The following is a 24562-nucleotide window of genomic DNA, read 5'->3' as shown; positions in this document are numbered from 1 at the left end:
TCTCTTCTCTTCTCTTCTCTTCTCTCTCTCTCTCTCTCTCTCTCTCTCTCTCTCTCTCTCTCTCTCTCTCTCTCTCTCTCTCTCTCTCTCTCTCTCTCTCTCTCTCTTTTCCTCTCCCCTCTCCTTTCAGAATTGGAGTTTTACAAATTAAGTTAAACAATGAAGCACCCACAAGGATGATATATTTTTGACTTGAGAAGGAGAGTAAATTTTAGCTCAATAAAATGATTTTACCCAAGAAAGCTTCACCCAAGAAGTTTCTGAGAGTGCAGGAATTGAGCCAATTTTCTCTCCATTCTGTGGATCTCACATCTACCACTCAAAGTTCATGCCCTGAATCTCATATTATCCCTGTCAAATTCGGCTTCTCCCTTCTTTTGTTTTGCCATTAAACTGGATTCTCACCTCCCTTTTGGGAGGGCTTTTTAAAGTCTCCCCACTTGTGATTCCTTTTCACTCAAGAATGAAAAAAAAACACAACAAACCCATATATAGGTTATATAAAACAGATATACAAGTCAATCATAATTTCATGACCTTCCATGTTCAGTTACATTACACCATGTTCAAGAAGCTTTGATATACATCATAAACAGCATTATAGATATAATGAATACAATGATTTCTTAATCATTCAGGAGTCATATTTCCTTTCATGTAGGCATTATCACAGGATTATCCATGGAAGTGTCCAAGTTAACCTGGTCAGGGGTGTTATAATTCTCTAATTATTTAATGTTTTTGTTGTTTTTAAAAAATATTAATATCTTGTTTTTACATTAAATTTATTTAATTGTATTCCTCCCTCCCCATTAAGGAAGTTATCTCTTTTAATAAAAAAAAAAAAAAAAAATTGAAACTCTTTCCTCACTGATGAATTCTCCAGCTCGACATTCTTATGCTTTAAACTGTAGTCCAGAAAAATAAATCTTTTTAACAGACACCATCTTCTTAGCCATTTGTTTACTCCCTAAATTCATTTGTTATAAAATCTTGCTCTTAGGTCAGGGGCGTGGAACCTTTTTCCTGCCAAAGACCTTTTGAAGAATATGTATAACATCTTTGGAGGGCCAAAGGAAATTATCAACTGAAAGACTCTAGCCCTGGGAGATTGTTTTACCAAGCTTTCAACTTATCAATTCTGATAGTTGCCCTCACAGAGCCAGACCAAATGATTTCTTGGGTCTATACAGCCTGAGAGCCAGAAGTTTTCCACCCCTGCCTTAGGTGAACAACACTGATAAAAAGCTCTTATCTGCTCCTAAGGTCAGTTTGTAGCCCACTGATTCACAATCCATAGTATAGCTTCTCAATTCTTTTGTATTTCCCCTTTTTTTCCCATCCATTTCTCTGAATCCCCAGAAGCTGATAGTAATCATTAGTTCTGACAAGTTTTATGAGTTCTTGATCACATCTTGAACATAGGTTTGGGAAAGTATAGAACTCTTTTCTATTATGAATGCCAGTGCAACTATTGGCTGGTTCTGTGGTGAGGAACTAATTGGTAATTCTCATTTCTTCTGACTTTTATTGAATGACATATCTGGATGGCATTTGTAAATTCAAATTTTTCTTGAAAGACAAACAATTGTCTCCTTACAAGTCCCAGTTACTCTCTCCCCTCTAAAGAGTTCACATCTTATGTTTTATTTCTTCTCTTTCTATTTTCCCTTTTTAATTCCTAGTCAGAAATTCTGGTCAGAATTTCCCTCCGCCTCTTTGGATCCTTCTTTTCATTTGGAAAACACTATTTGATGTATAAAGGTTTGTTTCATTCTCCCTGATAATCTGGAGATTCAAGAGGTAGGTGAGTCAGTATTGACTTGTTGCAACCTACTTGACTATGGCAAAAAGATCACTTTGTGGATTCTAAAAGTCTCTCAGTAATTCTTGTTTTCCATACTTGCTTGAAGTAAGGTTCTATATTTTTGCAAATAACTGGAGGCTATATTCTATGATGAATTACAATGGCAAATTCTTCTTGGAAATACCTGAGGATTTAATTCTTGATTTTTAACTCTACTGAACTGTCACTGTCTTTACTTTAGCTGCTTAAATATCTCCAAAATCTCTGCTTTCCTGTTTAGTCTCAAGGTTCAGTATCTCTTTACAATTTATCTAGTCTTTTGCAAGATCCTCTTTTACACATCTTCCTTCATTCTATATCTCTTAATTCCTTCTTCTACATTGCGGCCAGAATATCCTTTCATATGCAAAGTTATGTTGTGCCACAATTTCCTTTTATTGTCCTGCCTCAGTTTCCCTAATTGTCCTGCCTCAATTTCCCTAATTGTCCTGTTTCAGTTTCCCTGAATTGTTCTGCCTCAATCCTCTTAGTTGCAAAACCCCCATCCCCTCCAGTTCATTAATACTGATATAACTCAGGGCTACTTACTCTAAGGTTATAAATTGTCAATGTGTAAACTCAAGATAAAGGGGAGTTCAGACTTCCTGGCTCCTAACTCTTATAAGTCATCAAGAATTTATGGTTCTATCCCCCATTCTGTCATTGTTCTTCTTTATCCCAATTCATCAGAATGTCCTGTGCCTCTCCTCACTCTGTCAGAACCAAATTGATAGTCTGTTCCTGCTCTCAGTGCTCTGATTCCGCTCCTGCTTTGGTCTACCCCTGTACCTGAGCCATGTGTATATATATACTTCATGGGAAGTACATGTCAGTTATGCTTTGGACATCAATCTTGAGAGCAGCATGCCCCTAGCATAATCTCTCCCTCTCAGAAATCCAAATAAAATATTTAAAAATCGAGAAGAGCTAATCCAATTCCAATTGATTAATGATGGACAGAACCAGCTACATCCAGAAAAGGACTGGGAAATGAATGTAAACTGTTATTTTTACCTTCTGAATCCAATTCTTCCTGTGCAACAAAAAATTCGGTTCTACACACATATATTGTATCTAAATTATACTGTAATATATTTAACATATATAAGACTGCTTGCCATCTGGGGGAGGGGGTTGGGGGAGGAAGGGAAAAAATCTGAATAGAAGTAAGTGCAAGGGATAATGTTGTAAAAAATTACCCATGCTTATGTACTGTCAAAAAATGTTATAATTATAAAATAAAATAAAAAAATTTTAAATTAAAAAAAAAAAAAATATTTAAAAATCTCTAATCTCTATCTTGACTCAGTTTCTCTGGCATTATAATTATAGTTATAACTGCTCTGCTAACAAATCTTCAGTAGATTTTTATTGTCTAAATTCAAAATGCTTTAGTGTAAGTTATCCCTTTGCTTAAAATTTCTACTCTTTCTGAAGAGCTTAATTCCAATAACTTCTCCTCCAGGAATTTGTGCATCCTTGATCCTCCTTAGTCAGCAATGGATTTTCACTGGTTCACTTATCATATAGTATAATTTCATACATTTCATCCATGTATTTTTCTCTTTTATTTTTTAGTATAATATATGATCACTAAGAAGAGTAATGATATCAGATCTAACATTTATATTTCTGCTGGCATCTTGAGCTATGATTTGTGCACAAGAGATCAACTGACCAATTGACAACTTAAATATTAAAGGCTTACTATATGATAGGCATAATGCTAGATTTTTTTATATGCAAAGAATGAAGCAACTTATGCCCCCAAGGAGCTTATTTTCTACTAGTAGATATACCAATACACATACATGCTGCAGAATAATGCAATAGATGCAGAACAAATACAAAGAAAAAATACTAAGTACTTAAAATATATTGAATACATGTTTGCTGCATGATATTTTATATAAAATTATTAAAATCATACTTATATGTATCACAAAAATAAATTATTCCCTTGTTCTATTTATACAAACTTGTATATTCACAAATTATAAGACATTTTGGTAGAGATTCTGCTTGAGTTGGAATTTACCTTTACATTCAGGTTGTCTTCCTGTCCAACTTCCATTGGCTAAACAAGTCCTTTCTTCTGAGCCATGAAGAATATAACCAGTCTCACAAGAGAAGCGGACAACACTTTTGGTCCTGAAGTCACTCTCCTGCCTAGACCCATGACCCGGAATGCCTGGATCTCCACAGGAACCAACCATATCACCTGAAAATAAGCATGGATTAGGATATTAAATTTTGACAAAACAAGCTGATCAGTTGAAATTATAGCATTTACTTTCTACCCAATCCACTTCTTAGGTGAAGAAATAAATTGAGGAAACACCATGGTTTCATTCTATTCATTCAATCACTGTTGATTTTTATCTTTGATCATGGAGTTTAGAAGAATTCAATAGGGATTATATGTTTCAAGAACATTCTAAATGTCTATTTTCAGAGTTTTTTTGAAAATCAAAATGTGTAATTTACACCTGAAATGAAAATTATATTAAATGACAATAATTCTATATATCAAGTGATTTTGATAATTTATTCATGATTTTTACATGCTATTTCTTGTTAGCTAGAGCAGCTAAATTCTAGGAAATGGGAACTGACATTTATATGAAGCTTTTAATGCCTGCAAAATGCTTTACATATATTATCTACCTTGAATTTCATAACAACCCTGGGTGGTAATTATTATAGTAATTATCGTCTCTATTTTACAATTGAGAAAATGGAGATTCAGATAAATGACTTGCCCATAATCACAGAGGTCATAAATGTCAGAGGCTATATTTAAAATCATTCCTTACATACTCCATAGCTAACACTCTAATGATTACATATTCCTGATATCTAATATAAATCACAGTCTTGAATTTTGCTTCATAATTCATTATTTTTAGGCAAATATAACTAATATTTGCATATTTGTTGTATATGGCAAGATAATTAATTTGCAAGAACCTGATGTTTAGGCATCTTATTTTGAATATTTAGAAAATAATTTTTCTATGGTTAGGTAGATTACTACCTATTACAAAGTATTTATCCTTTGAATTTCATTGTTAAGAATTTATTTGACCCTTTGTCACTTCTTAACTAATTAAAATCAATTGTCCTATAGGGATTTTTTTTTTTGTCAGAAATGGAGGGAAAGAGATGAGTCCATCAGTATAGATGACCATAAAGAATAAATAGTAATGGCTTATCAAAGGACTTTGGTGTATTTAAAAAAACTTTTCTAATAGGACATATATATGCTATCTAATGGATGAATAAATATATGTGTTTATATCTATATATGTATCTATCTACATATATATACATACATACAATATGTATATGGTTTTATAATCAATATAGATAGTGTCAGTTAACAAGACTATAAGATAACTTTAGGCTCATGGGAATAGGAATCTTTTTTCAAAAATACAGAAGAAATATGACACTGAATTTTCTTTTGTTATGTACTTATTCTAAGACAACAATTATGATGAATATTATGTTGAGATTGAAATGTAATTAAAGAAAGCAAATGAGCTTTTATTAGTTTTTAAGAATAGCGTAATGCAAATCAACACATGCCTCTTTCTGCATTTCTCCTATAGCCAGGTAGTATATTACTAAAAGTTTAACAATCAATTCTCTGGGGGGGAGAAATTCATCATAGACTTAAATTCATTGTATATTACTAACATTTTCTCCACCACTTTCTTAAGTCTAAAACAATAAATCAAGCTCTGATTTGTGACATTTCCTAATTTTTGAGATGTAAATATTCTCAATGAAAATATAACTATTAGGCTTTTCTATTTTATACTGCCTCTAGCACACTTCTATCCCTAACCTACTTATCTCTGACTTATTAGCAAGTAATTCTGAATTATAGTTAATGTCCCAATATGTTTGCTTGGAAGTTATCTTGTTGATGCTTTCACAAATCAACAGTGTTTTCTATTAACACTTTAAAAGGTATAAAAACTAATGGACTATAAGAAGGGATTCTGCCTTTCTAAATACCTAATTCTTTCCTTGGCCCCCTATTTTAACCCCTCCCAAACCACAATTTGAACAATGAGGAAGGCAAGGAAGAGAATAAGCATTCTTATAGTGTTCCAGGCTCTGTACTAAGTGCTTTATAAATATTAACTAATTTAATTCTCATAAACAACCCAGTAAGGTAGGCAATGTTATTTATCTCATTTGGGATATCACTAACCCTAACCAGTTTTCTTTCACTCACATGATCATATGCATGTGACTAAATTTAAATTACACATGCTGATGTAAATATAAACACATATAAAAAGATTTGCTTTTCATGTGGATTCTTGAGGACAAATTGTATTTGGAGCCCAAGCTATTTATTTTAACCTATTGGGACTAGAAAAAAACCAAAACTATTCATAATTTGTCAGTTACATTAGCTCTAGGCAGAAAATATATTTTAAGGAAATAAAATGATCTTTAAATTTTTAAAAACTATTTATTGTTATTATTCTATAAGTTGTAAATGGCAAATCTCTAGTAAAAATGATTATACAGATTATATTCTAATTTTTTGCTTCAGAATTCCCCTTCACTTTTTCCCCATTTTACATTTTAATGGCATCATATTTCCTATTGAAACAAGGATTATTTTAAGAAAAACAGTGTTGCAAGTCTGAGACTTGCAACACTGTTTTTCTTAAAATAATCCTTGTTTCAATAGGAAATACTTTTACTTACATTTTGCACCAATTACAAGAAAATGTTTATTTTAGGTTTTATGTTTTCTTTTTTTTTAAACAATATAGTTGTATCTCATATATAATTCTATTTCTGACTTTTAATGCATAATATTGTGTAGGACTTGGGGGAAGAAAGACAAACTAAAATAAGAGAAGGCATTCTGAAGTGATTTGGAAAGCTTTGGAATTATGAGGAAGTTCAGAGATTGAATAGTTGAAGAATAATTTGGGACCCAGGCTGAAGATAATTTATGGAACAAAATATAAAAACAAATTAGTAAGACAATATTATTGATCATTAGCATTTACCTAACACCTTGATGTTTATCGAGCATTTTAAAATTAGCAAATGAAATAGGATCTGAACTCAGTTCCTTCTAATTCCAAATTCAACCTTTTATTCACTTTGTCATTTAGCTATGCAAGACTATGTAAAAGTGTAATAAAATAAAGAAAATGGACTGTGATTGTAAAGGTCTTTAGTGTGGTCAAAGAAACTTATCACAGTGTTAACTGTTAAAGAGCTAAAAGTGTGAGGGAAATTGAAGTCTCCTTAGGTTGTTTGCCATAATTGTTCTGATTGTGAAATATTATCAACAAAATTAAGTGACTAAAGCTCTCTGTTCTTTATTAAGTATGGGGAAAAGGAAGAAATTTGTAATGATATGTACTAAATATTTCTACTTCTGTCATATGTGTGGGACTGCTATCTATGATCAAAGGACAGACAGCTTTTTCTTATAGAAGAGAAGATGAAGGAGTTCAGGAATCACTCTCAAACTTCAACTTAAGAGAAGAATAATTTTTAGTATAAGTAATAGACAAAAGAGGAATATTTATTTTAAAGTAAACACAATCTAAATGTTAAAGTTTCTTTAAAAAAACAGCAACTAAAAATATCAACAAACCAAAAATAATCCCAAACAAAATGAGAAGAAAGGTTTCAGGGAGAAAATCAAGAAGAATAAGTACTTGAAAAGGCAAAGGAGAATCTTGATGTATAACACATTGTAGAATGGGGAAAAAGTCAAGGATAGAAAAATGAATGACACTTTGCAGAATTAACCACTGAATACATAGAGTCCAGAATGAAAATTTAGGTTCTTCCTGAAGAGCTCTGATGAAAAAGCAGCTGCTTAAACTCCAAGGAATAACATTGTATATCCACAGGGCTTCCAGGAAAGAAATCATCTAGTAAGAGGATCATGTTGCAGATAGTGAGATTTAGAGGCAGATGGGGTAGAAGAAGGTAGAGTGATTGACCTTCATTCAGAAAGACCTGCTGCCTTAGATATTTACCAGCTGGGCCAGTCATTTAACCTCTGTCTAATTCAGTTTTCTCAGCTATATAATGGCAATGATGATTACAGCTATCTAATAGGTTTGTTGTCATGATTAAATGAGACAGTATTTGTAAAGCACATAAAACAATAACAAATGCTTGTCTCCTTCCCTTTAATGGTAAGGTATAGTTGTTTTTCAATTTCAAAACAGAAATGTTGCTGTAGGCCCTTATTCAAGCTGTATCAGAGAACCTCATAAAACTTGTTAAAACAGATACTACTCATTTTTCAGTGACCCACATGGATGCAAACAATACTTCCAGAATGAATCCTGAAAGCAATAAGAGAGATTAAGAAATCTTGGCAAGAAACCTGAGGGACCCAGGTTAAATTATCCCTGATACCACTTAAAGGTAACATTTAATGAAGTTAAATCAGATTTGAGAAATGAAACATATGGTAAAGAAGATGAGGTTTAAGAATGGAGATTGAATTTCTGGAACACAATTTATAATATAGAAAGCTTTTGGCCAGAGATGGAGTAAATCTAAAAGAGAATTTATAATAATATATTACCCTGGAGTTGTACAATTCCAGACTTTAAGCTTCAATGGAAAAAAGGAAGGAGAAACCTGGGTAAATATACACAGATACTATAGAGTAAGTAAAATATAGGGAGAGAAATAGCAATAGAGATGCCTAGGAATTTATAGGAGAAAAAATCCAAGAAAGGAGTGAGTTATAAAATCCATATCTTTAGATATCTATGTAAAATGGTACAAATTGTGGCTAAAAGGTTGAAGTGACATCCTGAATGCAGAGAGGCAAATTTGATCTCACAGTTATGACTAAGACACCTAATTAGAATGTGGCTCTGAAAGAATATACATTTTATAATAAACATAATTGATAGGGGGATGGGATAGGGGATAAATATCACTAAGAATAATCATATGACAAAATTTAGTAATAGAAAAAATTATTTTGTGAAAGATGAATAGAATAGATAGAATTGATATTATTAGTGAAATACACCATAGATCCAGCTTATTAAACTGTGGTTTACAATCCCATATACGGTCTCATAATTGAATATGGGAGACCACAAAATTATTATTATCATGAAATATGTAATTTGTATACCTATTTTATATATGTAGGCCTGGGATCATACAAAAATTTCTCAAGTGTAAAGGGATCATGAGTGGAAAAAGTTTAAAAAAATTAATTATAGATCACCTACACAGAGAGATGAAAGAAGATTAGTTCAGAAAACTATATTACATTTTTAAAGTATGGCATAAGGCAGAAAAGGCAGTACAGTTTGTTGTTATTCAGTTATGTTTGATGTGATGTCACTAGAGATATTCTTGGCAAAGAATAGATAAGGAAACTGAGGCAAACTGGATGAAGTGATTTACCTTGGATCACAGACCTAGTAAGAGCCTGAGACTAGAATTGAACTTCTTGATTTAGTGTCAGTGCTCTGTCCACTATGCTATCTAGCTACTCCCAAATTAAGTTATCTAGTCCTTATTTGAGGATATCTCTTTATGAGCAAGAAGCAGAAAAGTTAAGAACTAGGGGGTTGTCTCATTGTTAATTTTATCCTTCACAGGGTAGATTATATGAGATGGAAAGTCTGAATTGCGTTAATGTGCATTCCTCAGATTAGTAGTATTAATAACAAAGATAACAAAAAAGGGCAATGTTAAAGATTGCAGAGACTGGAGGGGAAGGGGGGAGCACAAATGAACAGTGGATTTGTGTACAACATATGTAAAAAACAAATTACTAAATAGTGTAAGCCCTTTGACTCAGTTATTCTTCTGCTAGACATATCTAAAAGAATTCAACTAAAGGGAAAAGAAAGATTGTTTATGATAAAAAAAAAAAAGTATAGCATCTCTTTTTGTGATGGCTAAAAGCTATGAAGCTAAAGAGATGTTCAACAACGGAAAAATGTCTGAATAAACTAGTATGTTTATGTTATGGAATACATTTGGGTTATAATCAATGAGAAAGCAGAAAATATTATAAAGACATAGAAAAGCTTAAATGAACTGATTCCCACTAAGCAGAAATAGAAGAATAATTTATACCTTCTTTATATAAAAATTAATAGTTGTGAGCACTTTTCTAAACTGATGAAAATGAAAAAAGCAAAAAGAAGAAAATATTTTAAACTGTTAAAAACAAAAACTTTGAATGTTGTACAGACTATGAGCAATAAAATGATTATTAATAATTCTAGATATCTCATGATATATATTAAATAAATGTAATAGATTTATAATATAGAAGGAAAATATACACTTTTTACATATATTCTTTGAAGAAATTTGTTTAACTTACTATGGATATGAGTTATGTGATTTATTTATTTTTATTTTGTTTGTTTCCAAAATGTTAGGTTAGGGAATGGAAAGGGTAGAAAATAAATTTCAGAGGGTAGCTAAGTGGCACAGTAGATAGAGCACCAGCCCTGAAATCAGGAGGGCCTGAATTCATATCTGATCTCAGACACTTAACACTTCTTAGCTGTTTGACCCTAGGTGGAATAAATCTCTGGGAAAATCAAAAACATTCATTTCTTTGTTTTTCATTTTCATATTGTTTTTTATATTATATATTTTTAAACAAGGAAGTTTCAAAATTAAAAAAAAAGTAACATAAAAAGAATTGTATTGTTTTTTAAGAGTCTAGCACCAAGAAGAATAAAGCTGATAAAGCTTGAGGCTGCCAAGAAAAGCTAAAGAAAAAAAAAAAAAAAAACACAAAAGATTTTGGGTATTTGTTTTATAGTAGAGAGGGGAAAAGTAAGATCAAAGAAGGGATAGTCATGATTGGAGGGATATATGGAATAATAAAAGTAAATGAGAGAAAGAACAAAACTACTCAAATCTTATATTGGTTTCATTTTCTCTACCCAGAAGAATAGTCTTTGGGTATAAAGGGCAAATAAAAATAGCTTATAGGGAGCTACATTAAAGCTAAGTAAAAAGATGAGAAGAGGATGCCCAGTTTAAGAGAAAAATTCTACTCCTGAGTTCCAATGAACTACATCCTCAGATACTAAAAGACCTGGAAGATGCTATTACTAAGACATCATCAGTCAATTCAATAACTACTTAGTAGGTGTGCACAATATGTATACAATAGTGTCCTTTTGGGAGAGGATTCTGGAAAGATAGGAAAGAAGATAGTTCTGTGAATATAGAAGCAGAAGGGTGAGAAGCTGCTGGAACTCACAGGGAAACTGAGCTCTTGATTTTGGTTACAGGTCAGAGGGGAGAAATGAAGGAGGACTTGGGCACCATCCTTTAAACCTCAGGACTAGAGTTAATTATTATAAGCTGCTATTAATGTAATTTAAAAAAAAAAAAAAGCTGGGCAAAGAAGAAAGAACCTAACCATAGAAAGTTTCTGTGGGAATTGAGATGACTTGGGATCATCTTTAAAGAAGCAAAAAAAGCATCTCTTTTCCCAAAGAGTAATGTCAAATGGTTTCCACCCAACAGGAATTCATAAAAGAACTTTGAAAAGACTTTTAAAATCAAATGAAATGGAATGAGGACATTTTTTTAAATTAAAAATACAAGAAAAGCAAGATTATTAAAGTGAACCAACTAGAAAAGGAGATTCAGAATTTTGATGGGAAAAGATAATAATTCCTTTGAAAATACAATTGGGCAAGTAGAAATCAGCAAAGTTATAAGAAATCAAGAAAACAAAATTAAAGAATGAAAAAAAAAGAACAAAAAGTGAAAAATCTCATAAGAAAAAACAATTGATTTGTAGAACAGATGAAGAGGAAAAAAAGATCAGAACAATTGGACTACCTGAAAGCTGTGCTCAAAAAAAAAAAAAAAATAAAAAATAAAAAAAATCTTGATACAATAATATAAGAAATAATCAAAAAAAAATTGTTCTGAAATATTAGAACAAGAGGGGAAAATAGAAAAAAAATATATATGTATCCAGGGAGAAAAACCTAGAGGAATGTCATTGCCAAATCCTTAAGCCCCCAGATGAAAGAGAAAATATTAGGAGCATTAAGAAAATGAAGCAATTTAAATATGGCATAGCCAAAAGATCAAGCAACAGTACATTAAAGATCTCAGTTCTCAGAACACTATATTGTAAGGGCTGAAACTATGAAAAAAGGTGTACTTGAATCAGACAACCTAGCACTTAAAGTTATTTACCTATTTGACAATGACTCTATTACCATATGTTTGGAAAAATGGCCCTTCTCACTGTTTGGTGCTGGCTCACTGCTTGGTGTATACAGATAATCTTAGGCAAGGATTAGAGGGTAAGGTGAGACAAGCCAGACTTACTTGGCAGCAGGATGAGGAGGAGAAAGGTGGAGATTCTGGACTCCAGAATCGAGATGAGATCTTTGGCTAAACTCCTGACAGTTTGCCTGCTTCTCCCCCTAAAGACCAAGGATTTTTGCTTATCCTGACTCTGGCTGATCCTGAGGTTTTCAGGGATCTAGCCCAGACTTAAAAATATATATATCAAAAAACAAAACAAAACAAAAAAGCTGGGGTTGCACCTGAAAATATCATATCTAGCAAACTTAAGCATCATCCTAAATGGAAAATAAAGAACATTCAGTGAATGAATTGCCAAACTTCCAGGGTTTTGTTGCAGAAATGTCTGAACTTAACAAAAAAATTTGACATGCAATATCTGAGAAATATATGGTAAATATTAAAGACCAATTACAAAAGACTCAGTAAGGACATACTGTTTACTTTTTGTTTGTGGAAATATGAAACATATGTCTAAGACTATCATTACTAATTGGGTCATTCTAAAAAGAGATTGGAGTAGGGTTGAGCATGATGTGGTTCTAAAAAGTAAAATCATGTAAAAAAAAGGTAAAAATAGTAGTTATTTTATACAAATGCGGTATGAAATCAAGAACTGGCAGAGAGGATTTAGATGGGGGAGGGGAGCTTAAAGTTCTTAGAATCCTAATCTGATCAGGAATGACTAAAGAGGAAATATACATAGTCTAAGAGTCTTCTAAATTCAGAATGAAATAAGAGGGTAAAATGATATGTAGAGGAATAGCAAATAAGGGAGGAATTTTTAGAGAGAAACTTAAGAGAAAATAGCATATACATTGAGAAGGAAATAAGTCTTCTAAATTTATAAAGAAATGAGGGTTAGGGAATAGGATTAAGGATAGAGAAAACTGTGTAGATTAATGGGAAGGAGATAAAGAGGAAATTACATATATATTTGGAAGGATATAAAAGTTTTCTAAATTCAGATAGAAACAAGAGAGCAAAGGGAAAAGGTGGAGGGAGAGAATAAGGAAGGGATTCTGGGGCATGAGGGTTAAGTTAAGTAATGGAGAGGCAAGTAAAGTAGAAATAAAGAAGAGAAGTCAGGAGGAATAGAAAATAAGAGATACACACTAATACAAAATAAATATCAAAAATATAATTTATATGGTAAAGAAAGTAGGAGTAGTAATATGATTGCAGACAAAATTAAAATCATTTTGATCAAAAAAGAAAAATAGGTAAACTATACTATAGATCATCCATGTTAATATTGTTTTAACTATTTAAAATAATTAGATAGTATAAGATTGGAAAATTGCTGTAGTGTAGTAAATAATGAGTTGGTAGATTTAGAAAATCATGGAAAGGCTTAGAAGGTTGATGTTATCTACCTTCAGAGAAACAAATGATAAGCATAGTATAGTCTTACATAAATGCATATAAATATACATGTGTATGTATGTATATGTTATCTATATATGTGTGTATATATATATGTATATATATATATAAATGTGTGTGAATATATGAATGTGCATATGTATATATAGAAAGAAAGAGAAAGAGAGGGAGGGAGAGTTTGTGTGTATATATGTGTCACTTAGTCATAGTCTTCTTGGGGATAAAGAAAGAAGGAGAGGGCAAAAAAAATGAATAAAATAAAAAGTATATAGTAGAAAACAAATAAAAAAATTTCTTTTAAAAAGAAGTAAAGATGGACAAGATAACTCAACACAATATGTAGGATTTATTATATAAGTATTCCTGAAATGTGAATATGTTGCTTTATATTGTGAATCCTCTCATGTTCTATTGTGCATTTGACACTTTTTTCTTCCCTTATTTTTTAAATTTAGATTTTAAATAAATAAATAAAGGCATGGAGGAATAGAATCCTTTCTTTAAAAGATAAGAAAATTAAATATGTAAAACTATGAACTAGATTTGTCCCAGCCGTACAATTATTGGGTCTGTATCCCAAGGAAATCATAAAGGAGAGGACTGGACCCACATGTATAAAATCGTTTGTAGCAGCTCTTTTTGTGGCAGCAAGGAATTAAAAAATGAGTGGATGCCCATCAATTGGGGAATGGCCGAACAAGTTGTGGTACATGAAGGTAATGGAATATTATTCTATAAAAAATGATGAAAAAATGATTTTAAAAAGGCCTGAAAAGATTTTTATGAACTGATCCTGTGAGAAATAAGCAGAACTAGGAATATATTGTACAAAATAACAGCAAGAATGTGTGATGATCAACTGTGAAACAGTTGGTTTTTCTCAGTGATTCAGTGATTCAAAGCAATCCCAATAAACTTTGCACAAAAAATACTGTCTGCATCCAGAAAGAGAACTAAGGAGACTGAATGTAAATCAACACATGCTCCATTCACCTTTTTATTCTGCTTTTATCTCTCCCATGGTTTTTCCCCTTTCCTCTGATTTTTCTCTCCCAACATGATTCATAAAGCAATGTGTGTTAAAATAAACAAATTAAAAAACAAACAAACAAACAAACAAAAAAAACACACACAACTATGGACTAGAATATTTGATGTCTGGCAAAAATCAAATACATGAGTAGTGAATATCTAGAAATTAAATGACAGTCACAGTGTCACAAATTTGGTCTAACATAACCCATTCTTCATGAATGCATGTTGATTCAAACATGCATTTATTAAGAATAGGTTATGTTAGACCAAATTTATTTCCATTTCTGAGAGGCTACTTTATTTAGTTGATTAGATCACTGTTACATATATATGTGCTGTACTTGTCCAATAAATGCATTTGGGTTTTGTGTTTGAATTGTATTTTAGTTCCCTCTGTTCAAGCAAATACTATATTCCAATTAATTATTTTGCTTTAATAGCCATTGAACTCCCTTCCAACTGAAATTTTGTGATTTCTGTCAAATGCAGATTTTTATCCTCAAAGTGTAGTAATTTGGAGAGGCATCTTTTACACATTGATTGCTTATTCCATGAAAAATGTGTATATGTCTACGCTAAAAAAAAAAAAAAAAAAAAATATATATATATATATATATATATATATATATATATATATATATATATATATATATATAAATAGGATACCTATGTATCACACACTATGCATACACAGAACCTTTTCTGCCTCAAAAGAAGAATGAATCTTTAGTTTTTTGGGGTTTTTTTGATTGTTTGTTTTAGGAAATTGAATGATTTTGTCATTTATTAAACTAAAATAAAAAGAAATCAGATGTCTTACACATTTATAGTAAATAGATTTCATTTTTTCTATAATGTAATGACCACTTTTTATCTATTATTTATTTATTACTATTATCTATAGATATATCTACAAATCTAGTATTAGACTCCTTTTCTAACCCCAACTTTATTATGATTATAAAACACTGATACAAGAATGCAAGCAATATCTATATTATAAAAGTTAGTTTCTGGATCATGAAAAGACCATTAGAGTAGAGTAAGTCAGTAAGATTTATGGAATAAGCTACAATCAGGGGTATTCCTTCCATTAGCTTGGAAAAAAATATTGACTTTTGAAAGATAAAATAAATTCAGCACTTTTCCCATTTCAAATCAGTATTTATTCTTTTAACCTAGACCTTATGAGAAACTTTTAGCAGCCTGGTGTATATGCTATTGAAATAGCTGAAAGGTTAGTCAATATTCTCATCACTGAATTTAGAATTATACAATTTCAAGTTGGAAGGGAGAATCTTTCTGAAGAGAATTCTGAAAGAAATTCTGAAGATAATTCTATATGGCGGAATAAATAAAGATTAAAAATAATAAAAAGATATCTTTCATAGTAATTGTTTCCCCATTAAGATTAATGGAAAAGTTATTTTTCTATTAAGTTATAAAATAAAAACTTATAGAGCAAGTTAAACATCTGAAAGTTTATTCACTTTACAAATATGACACATTATAATGATATAATCACTGTAGTTGGCATATACTCAATGTGGTATGGTGATATAATGATGTAATCACTCTAGGAGGCATATACTTAATGTAATATGTGATGTGATGGTTCTACAGTTGGCACATGCTCAGTTGCTCTAGTGATGTAATGATACTACGGTATTAAGGGCTGAGAGGACTGGCATCTGGGAGTCTTAGCCATAGACCTAGAGAAGACTTCAGACTCCAGACTCCAGACTCCGGAGTCCATCTTTGACCATCCTCCTGGTGGTTCTCCTCCCTCCTTCACTCTTCCACTAAGACCAAGGACTACAGCTGATCCTGAGGTCCTCCAAGGAGCTAGTCTGAACATTACAGCTGATAACAAATATTTTTACACATGTGGGTCCTTTTCCCTTTTGTATGATCTCTTTGTCTCTTTTATGATCTCTTTTTGTGATACGGATTCAGTAGTGGCACTGCTAGATTAAAGGGTATTATCCATTTTGTATTTCATAGTTTTCTATTTCTTGTTGATCCTTCTTTGTTGATTCTTCTCTTCTTCAAAGATCTCCAAAAGTAAACTATTCCTTACTCTCTTAGTTTGCTTATAGTATCACCCTTTATGTCTAAATCATGTACCCATTTGGTAGAGAGTATGAGATAGTGGTCTATTTTATAGTTTATGTATAGTATTTCCTAGTTTCCCCAGCATTTTTTTTCAAAAAGTGAGTTCTTAACCCAAAAGCTGGAGTCTTTGGGTTTATAAAATAGTAAATAACTATAGCCATTGACTATAGTGTCTTCCATACCTCCTTTATTCCAAGAATTTACCACTCTATTTCTTATTCTGTACCAGATGTTTTTTATAACCGCCTCTTTTATAGTTTTAGGTCTGATATTTGATAAGGTTCTAATGAAAATATATTAAATTCCAGTTTCTTCATTTTAGGTGAGAATACTTTTGTTCCATTGAATTAGAGTCCCAATGTAACTCCTTGTATCAGACATATTAATCATATTAAATCATATATTTCACATACAAACATTATAATAAAATTGGTACAATGTATAATTTGTACAAAATCATTTACTTTTGTTAAATTTTTATTTAATAGAAATAGAAGGTTATAAATTTTGGGGGGAGGAGATTATTTTCTTTTTGTTTGCTTTTTGGCTATTCCTGAATGAATGAAAATCAATACTTAATGCATGAAAGTTTTTTAAATATGTATTGTCTACTCTTTCAAAAAATACCTGAACAATGAGGCTGTGATCCACTCCAATGTCCACTTAGTTGGCAGGTACGTGCTGATTGACCAAGAAGGGTTCGTTTTCCTGTACATGAATAATGAACAGTAGAACCAAATGTATACTTCTCTCCAGACAGGATTGCATTGGGAGGAACGCCTGGTTGTCCACAGTCAATCACTACAATACATAATTATTGAAGATAAAGAAATATTTTAATTACCAATCAAATGATCTAAAACAAAACATTTTAAAATTATATTGGAAGCATTATTGCTTTGTACACATATAAAATACAACTGTTTGATGTCAAGCTATCACTTTTCCTTAGTAAAATGTATCATAGGTAGTTATTGTTTTAGCACTTGTCCCTCATAACCCACTAGAAGTGGTGTTTGTAGTAGAAGGAAAAGCATAGGAAGCAGCCATAACCACGTATCTTAAAAATAAGGAAAGATGAGTATAGTTTTGCTTTCCCATGTGTGATATATTTGAGGATAGTCCTGAAATTCCACATGTGGGTGGGGATCCATAAAGAAAAACTATAAGCCTTTTCCCAATCCTATGTTCAAGTAATTTTTGGATGAATTTAGAATGTGAAGACAAGGGGAAAAGTGCTTAAGACTGTGGGTTTCTTAGTCCCAAAATCAAAATGGCAAAGAATAACAAAAGAAAATAATTGCATATCAGTCTCAATACCCTCACTGTCACCTTTAAAGACTAGCTGTAGGCAAAGTTGAATAACTAGCTCTAAGGTTATTAATAGAAGAAAAGGACATTAATGTTTTTAAGTTTTCCACTTATTCTTAACCTATAAATACTTGGATACTCAGAGAATATTCTGAGTGAATCACACATTTAAGGTCAACCCAGTACTGAACCAGTGGCAAGACATTTCTATCTTACTCTCAAATTCCACAACTTAACTCTCACTCTCTGGTATTTCCACACATATCACTATTTAAAGAAAATAAACACTGTCAGTTGCTGTTAACTTAATTAGGCAGACAAGTTACAAGAAGATCTCTGATGTTTAAAATGCAAGGAACTGGAAAAAGAATGTAGATCTAATCTTTCTGGGAAATCAAGTTGGTTTGCAATGTATCCTAAACCAGATCCAGCTATTGCATTATGTTTAAGTCAAAGTTTTGTATTTTCCCACTGTGAATCTGGGCTACAAGAGACAATAAAATAAATATTTGCATATATAGTTATATTTTTGAAAATATCCTTTTGTATAACTAACCCCAATGTTTTGTTTGAACAGAGAGAGGATCAAACATTACAGAGAGGTATTAGTAGGAAGTAAAAGTTATATTGAACTGAAAGATTTGAATCTGTGAAATGAAAAGAAAATTGTGTAGAAGTCCAGTGAAAATCAATTTATCCATGAGTCCTCCTGTAATTTTGTCTTGAGATACATTTTACCAATATACTCTACCAATTAGGCTAGCTCACTGAGTTTAATGAATTCTTATGAGCCTGAAACTTTCCTAGAAGACTTTCCTATCTTTAGCATTGCCTTAGAGTGTGGAGATTATATGGTACCTCATATATTATAAAATGAGTGGGATAAAAAGGCAGGGGAAGGGAGAAAAGAAGAAAATAGGTAAGCCAGTAAAATTAGTAAATCAAACAACCTAGTGTATTGCATCATGTAGCAATTGCTGTTTTAGCCAAGAGACTGAAGGACTTGTCTATTCACTGATGAAAAGGTGGGTATAGTAAGAATAACATGCTATTTCGTGACATTTCTTCTCCTCCAAATTCACTTGAAAGTTAGGAACCTGTTATTTAATTTAGAATAATATAAACTAATTTATGGCTACAGGACAAAAATGGTAACAGTAATCATAAAGAATAAATTCTAACTTATGAAAACAAAACAAAAGTTAATGAGCCTCTTTGTGTTTTGGATTCATTACTAAAAAGCAATATGGAATGAGAACAATATCAATAAAATATATACATACTACATAAAAAAAATAAACTGATTTTTTTAACAGAAGATTTTAAAAGAAACTTTAAGGAAAGGGGGAAGAAAGCATTAATAAAGCATCTACTTAGGGTCAGACAATGTTCTAATCATTTTACAAATATCTCATTTTATCCTCATAACAACCCTGTAAAGTAAGTGTTATTATAATACCCATTGGACAGTTAAGAAAACTGAAAGATTGGTATGCTCAGGATCAAAAGAAATTATCTAATAACTTGAGACTGGATTTTAACTCAAGTCTTACTGACTTTGGACTGCACTATCTACTTTATATTACTTGATTTAACTACCCCAAATCAAATAAGCAAAAAATTCTACTTCACTATCATGCTATCATTTTATATGGTTCTAAAAAATCTACTTGGCAATTAATGTAAAAATAATTCATTTAAAAAAAAATCTACCAAAAGAGTTGACAAACAACTTGACTGACAGATTGAACATACCATATTGGATTATGCAGACAGAACTTGAAATAGGTTCTAAATTTCTCAATTTTATCAATAAGCTAGTATTTCTTCAATCTTTATATATAGTTATACAATGAAATCATTTCTAAAGAAAAAACAGCCAAATACTACACATAATTTGCTATGTTTTAGCATTCTTAACTAATTTCAGATTACAATTTACAAGGACTTTAGTAGGTTAGTCAAATGGCACTACTAGGTATTCTGCATCTTTGACATTTACTATTTCCTTTGAATTTGTATATTATGTCTCCTAATGTCAGCTACTATTTTTATCTTACTTTAGGATTCACTTTAGGTTCTAACTTCAAATGTAATTCACTGTCCAAGAAAAATCAATTCAAATATAGGATGTAGTATGAGCAATGCATTTCTCTATAGCACTATCAGTATTTCCCTGGCTAATAATGTTTGCTACTTCCTCAAATTTTCCTAGACCATATTGTCTGAATCTTTCTTCAGCCTTATCACAATCAATCTTGAACAAATTTATCAACATAGGCATTTTAGTTCCTCAGTAAATTTTAAACTAGATGAGGGCAGAAACTATGCTATTTAAAAAAAAAAAAAAAAAAAAAAAAAACCTTCCTTTCAACACAGTGCCTTGTTCCTACTAGGCATTTTATAAGGATTTTTTTTAAAAATGAATTTAATGTTTGCCATTATGATAAATTTTTGAATCTCTTCTTAAATAGAATGTTAAATGCTTAGTTATAAGCTTATAATTAATAATAATAAAACAAATAAGTCTATTAGTCTGCATATTTAGATTTCTCATTTCATTGTATAAGAAACTTTTATCACATCAACTCCTTTAACTCATACAGAGTCAAGATTCTTTAGTAACTTATAATCTCAAATTGCATATTGAGGTTGTAATATTGGTCAAAAAGTTAATAAGTATAGGTGACAAAAGTAGAATGTAGGTCTTTCCAATTTCAAATCCTAGCTGCTATTTATGTGTGTATGTGTGTGTTTGTGTGTGTGTGTGTGTGATATGAATGTATGTGTACCTGCAACCTATAAAAAAGGCAATTTCAAAATTTCAGCCTTTTAAACTCCTGATTAAAATTGGCTCCTGAGAAATGTAAAGATAAAAATCAAACCCACTTCAATTCAAGACTAGCAGATGGGAGGAGAAACAAGAAGAAAACTAGTGTTTTAAAATCAAAGATAAAAGGAAGGAACAATTTGTTTTGAATTTTAAAATTATTGAGCAAAAAAATCAGACATAAATGAAAATATCCATAGACATTGAAAACTATCAGGCTTTTACACCTATCCTTTATGAGGCTTAATCTACAAGAAAAATATACTTATCAAATGCATTGCTTCCACTATATTTTTAAAGGAAAAGAACACATTATCTACTTACTAATACACTCTGGGAGAGGTTTATCCCAATGGCCATTTGGTTGACATATTAGAACTGAGGATCCAAATAAAAAATAGCCAGGATTGCAGTCGTAGAATACCACAGTTCCATAAGTGAAATTCCCATGCTCTATTTTACTTTCTCTTTTAGAATTAGCTGGAATTCCTGGATCAGAACAGTTGACCACTAAGCAGAAAATACATATTTTTAGAACAAGATCTAAAAGATAATAAATATTCATGATCACTTGGATGATTTCTAAAAAGCAGCTCATAAAGTCACATATACACATACTCACATATATATATATATATATATATATATATATATATATATATATATATATATATATACACATACATATACTCACTGTCTTTGTATCTACATTACAAGGCATTGAGAAATGATTTAGTTGTACTTAATATACTCACTGTCTTTGTATCTACATTACAGGGCATTGAGAAATGATTTAGTTGTACCTAAAATAAAATTTTTCCTGAACTCATAAGGTTAGAAAAGACCAACTAATCTAACTTCTTCATTTATAAATGAGGTCCAGAAAGATCAAGTAATTTGCCTAAAGGATTCTGGGTCCTACCCTCTTTCCACTATATAAGACTGATTCTCATGGGACTGGAGATTGACAAAATATCATTATGATGAGAAGTAAAGAGGAAAAGATTTTTTTTCCAAATTTCTTACACAATTACAATGCTACAGATTGGATCCTTGATAATAGCAAATAATATTTGAACCTCTCTCAACTCTAAATAAACATGCTGATTGAATCATAGACACCTGCTTCAATAGTGAGATATCTCTTTAATTATAATGGACTATTCCATAAATTATGTGAGCACCAATATAGGGGTGTATGTGTGTGTGTGTGTGTGTTTGTGCATGTGTATATGTGTTCTAATTAAAATTCTACTTTCTACAGAAAACCTTCTCCAATTCCTCCTAAAAGTGTGTTTTCATTCTTTTAATCATTTTCCATTCATCTTGTACATATTTTACTTTGAACATATTTGTTTGCATGTTGTCTCCTCCATTAGATTATAAGATCCATGAATACAGGGACTATTTTCTGTCTCTTTTTTGTATTCCCCAGTGCTTAACACAGTGACTGGAACACCTTAGGTGTTTAATAAATGTTTATTGGATGAAGACCACATAGATATGCAATTCTGAATTGCCTGGTACACTAAGAAATAATATTCCCCAGAGTCACATTGTCAGTCTGTGAGAGAGATTAGATTTGAAATGAGGTCTTCATTACCAGGGGACATCTCTCTATCAATTAATCCATTATATAATAACTGTCATATGTATAAATAAATTTTAAAATAAATATTATGATAATTCTGTGGCAAAATGAGGGAAACCTCAAATAGCAGGGTTGTCTATATCTGTAGTTTTTATTTAAAAATAAGAAATAAGAACAGGTAATTATTTAATTTTTTTCTAAAATTCATATTTCTGCATTATATATATATATATGTATATGTATACATATATATATATGTGTGTGTGTGTGTGTGTGTGTGTGTGTGTGTGTGTGTATGTGTGTGTGTGTATAAAATAGATGCATTGAAAATTTAGGTTTTTCCATAACATCATAAAAGCTTCTTTAAATTTTCATACTTTTCATGTACAGATATAGTCTAAATATAAGGTAATAAAGTTAAATAGATATGGAAGAGGCACCGACTATTTCTCTTTTTTCCCCTTAAATTAAGCAACAATAATAAGAAAAAGCAAACAATTGATGGCTAGAGGGGAAATAAAATCACTCTTTGAAGATTATGCATAATAGCTAATATAGTTACTAAAATGAACATTGAAGTATTAAAATAGTTAATGTAATGAGTATTTTTCTATTATTTTACCAAAATTAAATTAATTATAATATTATATACATATACAATAAATCATTAATAGTCATTTTCCTCTTTAAAATATGTTTAGAACTGGTAACTATTTTTAAAAATGGGGACTGGTATATGCTTCAATCAACAGGCTTACCTTTACATACTGGTGGTGGATGGCTCCACTGTCTGTTGGCCTGGCATTGGGCTTTTGTTGGGCCTTGCATTATATATCCAATGTTGCATGAGAATGTTACAATATCATTGAAGTTGAATCCATTTCCACTTGTTCTTCCATAAATTGGACTACCAGGGTGACCACAGCTAACAGCTGAGAAATTTATAAGAACAAAACAACAAAAAAGACCCAAAGATAATAATGTTGGGTTATAAGTTATAATAATATTTAATGCCCCAAAGACAATTTAATAAAAATGTTTATTTCTCATTTATTTCTCTTTATTTCTCATCTTAAAAAAATTGTGATTTCATTGAGATTGCAAAGATCCCAGGTGAGGATATATGCTCTAACAATATAGATCCACAAATTGTTAGCAACCCAGACTCTTAGATAGTTGCCTGAGGCACTACAAGGTAAAAATGTTCTCAAATAAAATCTGAGTATACTATTATGGCACTTAGATTAAGTCTGCACAATTCAGAACCAACCTATCTTTCTACTCTTACTCCTTACCATTTCTGTGTAATGTGGTATATTAGAAAAACTATCAGAACTAGAATCAGGAAGGTCTACATTCAAATTCTATATTAAATTCTAGATGACTGACCTTTGGAGTTACATAATACTTTGGGAAAAATATAATAAATGAACTAAAAATTTCAAAACAATTATTTGACAGAATAAAAACAGAGATATTTAGGGGGAATTGTAAGAATTATTTCTCTTTCTTCAAACCAAATTTTTTTACATTTTTTTATAAAGAAGACAATAATTACAAAATATAAGGATAAAATCCCCCTTTTGTTCTGTGCCATGCTTACTTACGCACACAGGATGGCAGCTGACCAGACCAATTGTGATCTTGTTGGCATATCCGTACAGAAGAACCAATCAATCGAAAGCCAGGATTACACTGATAAACAACTGTGTCTCTGTACCCATAATTTTCTCCAATGACTTGTCCATTCACAATGAGCTCTGGAATTCCACAATGACCCGCTAAAATAGTATTTACATAAATTGAAGGAGAAAAAACTTAATCACTCTTTTGACATCTTAAATCATGGCTTAAATTCCCATTTTTGAAATGTATATTTAAAAGCTCCTTGATAACAAAGAGAGATGTGTGTATAAGGATAATAGTTGAGCAAATATTCCAAAAATCACCATTGAAAGAGTAAACAGAGTTTTATAATCTACTTTAGACCTTGGTGATTAGTTGCTTTCATATGCAGACACTGAGAACATTCTTCTTCCTTTTTTAATGAGTTCAATGACTGGCTCATCCCCACCTTCCAACTCCTGTCTTTATGCTAAGGGGGCTT

General features: G+C 31.3%; 1 protein-coding gene across 1 annotated transcript in view; it reads right to left on the bottom strand.

The window, feature by feature from the left end:
* CSMD3 (CUB and Sushi multiple domains 3) overlaps positions 1-24562 on the bottom strand; it is a 1577676-nt gene that overhangs the window by 59087 nt on the left and 1494027 nt on the right. Inside the window, 5 exon segments of the mRNA XM_074266680.1 lie at positions 3885-4067; positions 17351-17524; positions 21189-21374; positions 23214-23387; positions 24063-24236. Of these exon segments, the coding sequence (XP_074122781.1) occupies positions 3885-4067; positions 17351-17524; positions 21189-21374; positions 23214-23387; positions 24063-24236 (891 nt within the window).

The sequence above is a fragment of the Sminthopsis crassicaudata genome, chromosome 1 (genome assembly GCF_048593235.1).
Source record: "Sminthopsis crassicaudata isolate SCR6 chromosome 1, ASM4859323v1, whole genome shotgun sequence".
NCBI classification, from domain to species: domain Eukaryota; kingdom Metazoa; phylum Chordata; class Mammalia; order Dasyuromorphia; family Dasyuridae; genus Sminthopsis; species Sminthopsis crassicaudata.
Note: the sequence above shows the minus strand (reverse complement) of the source record. Positions and strands in the feature narration are given on the sequence as shown.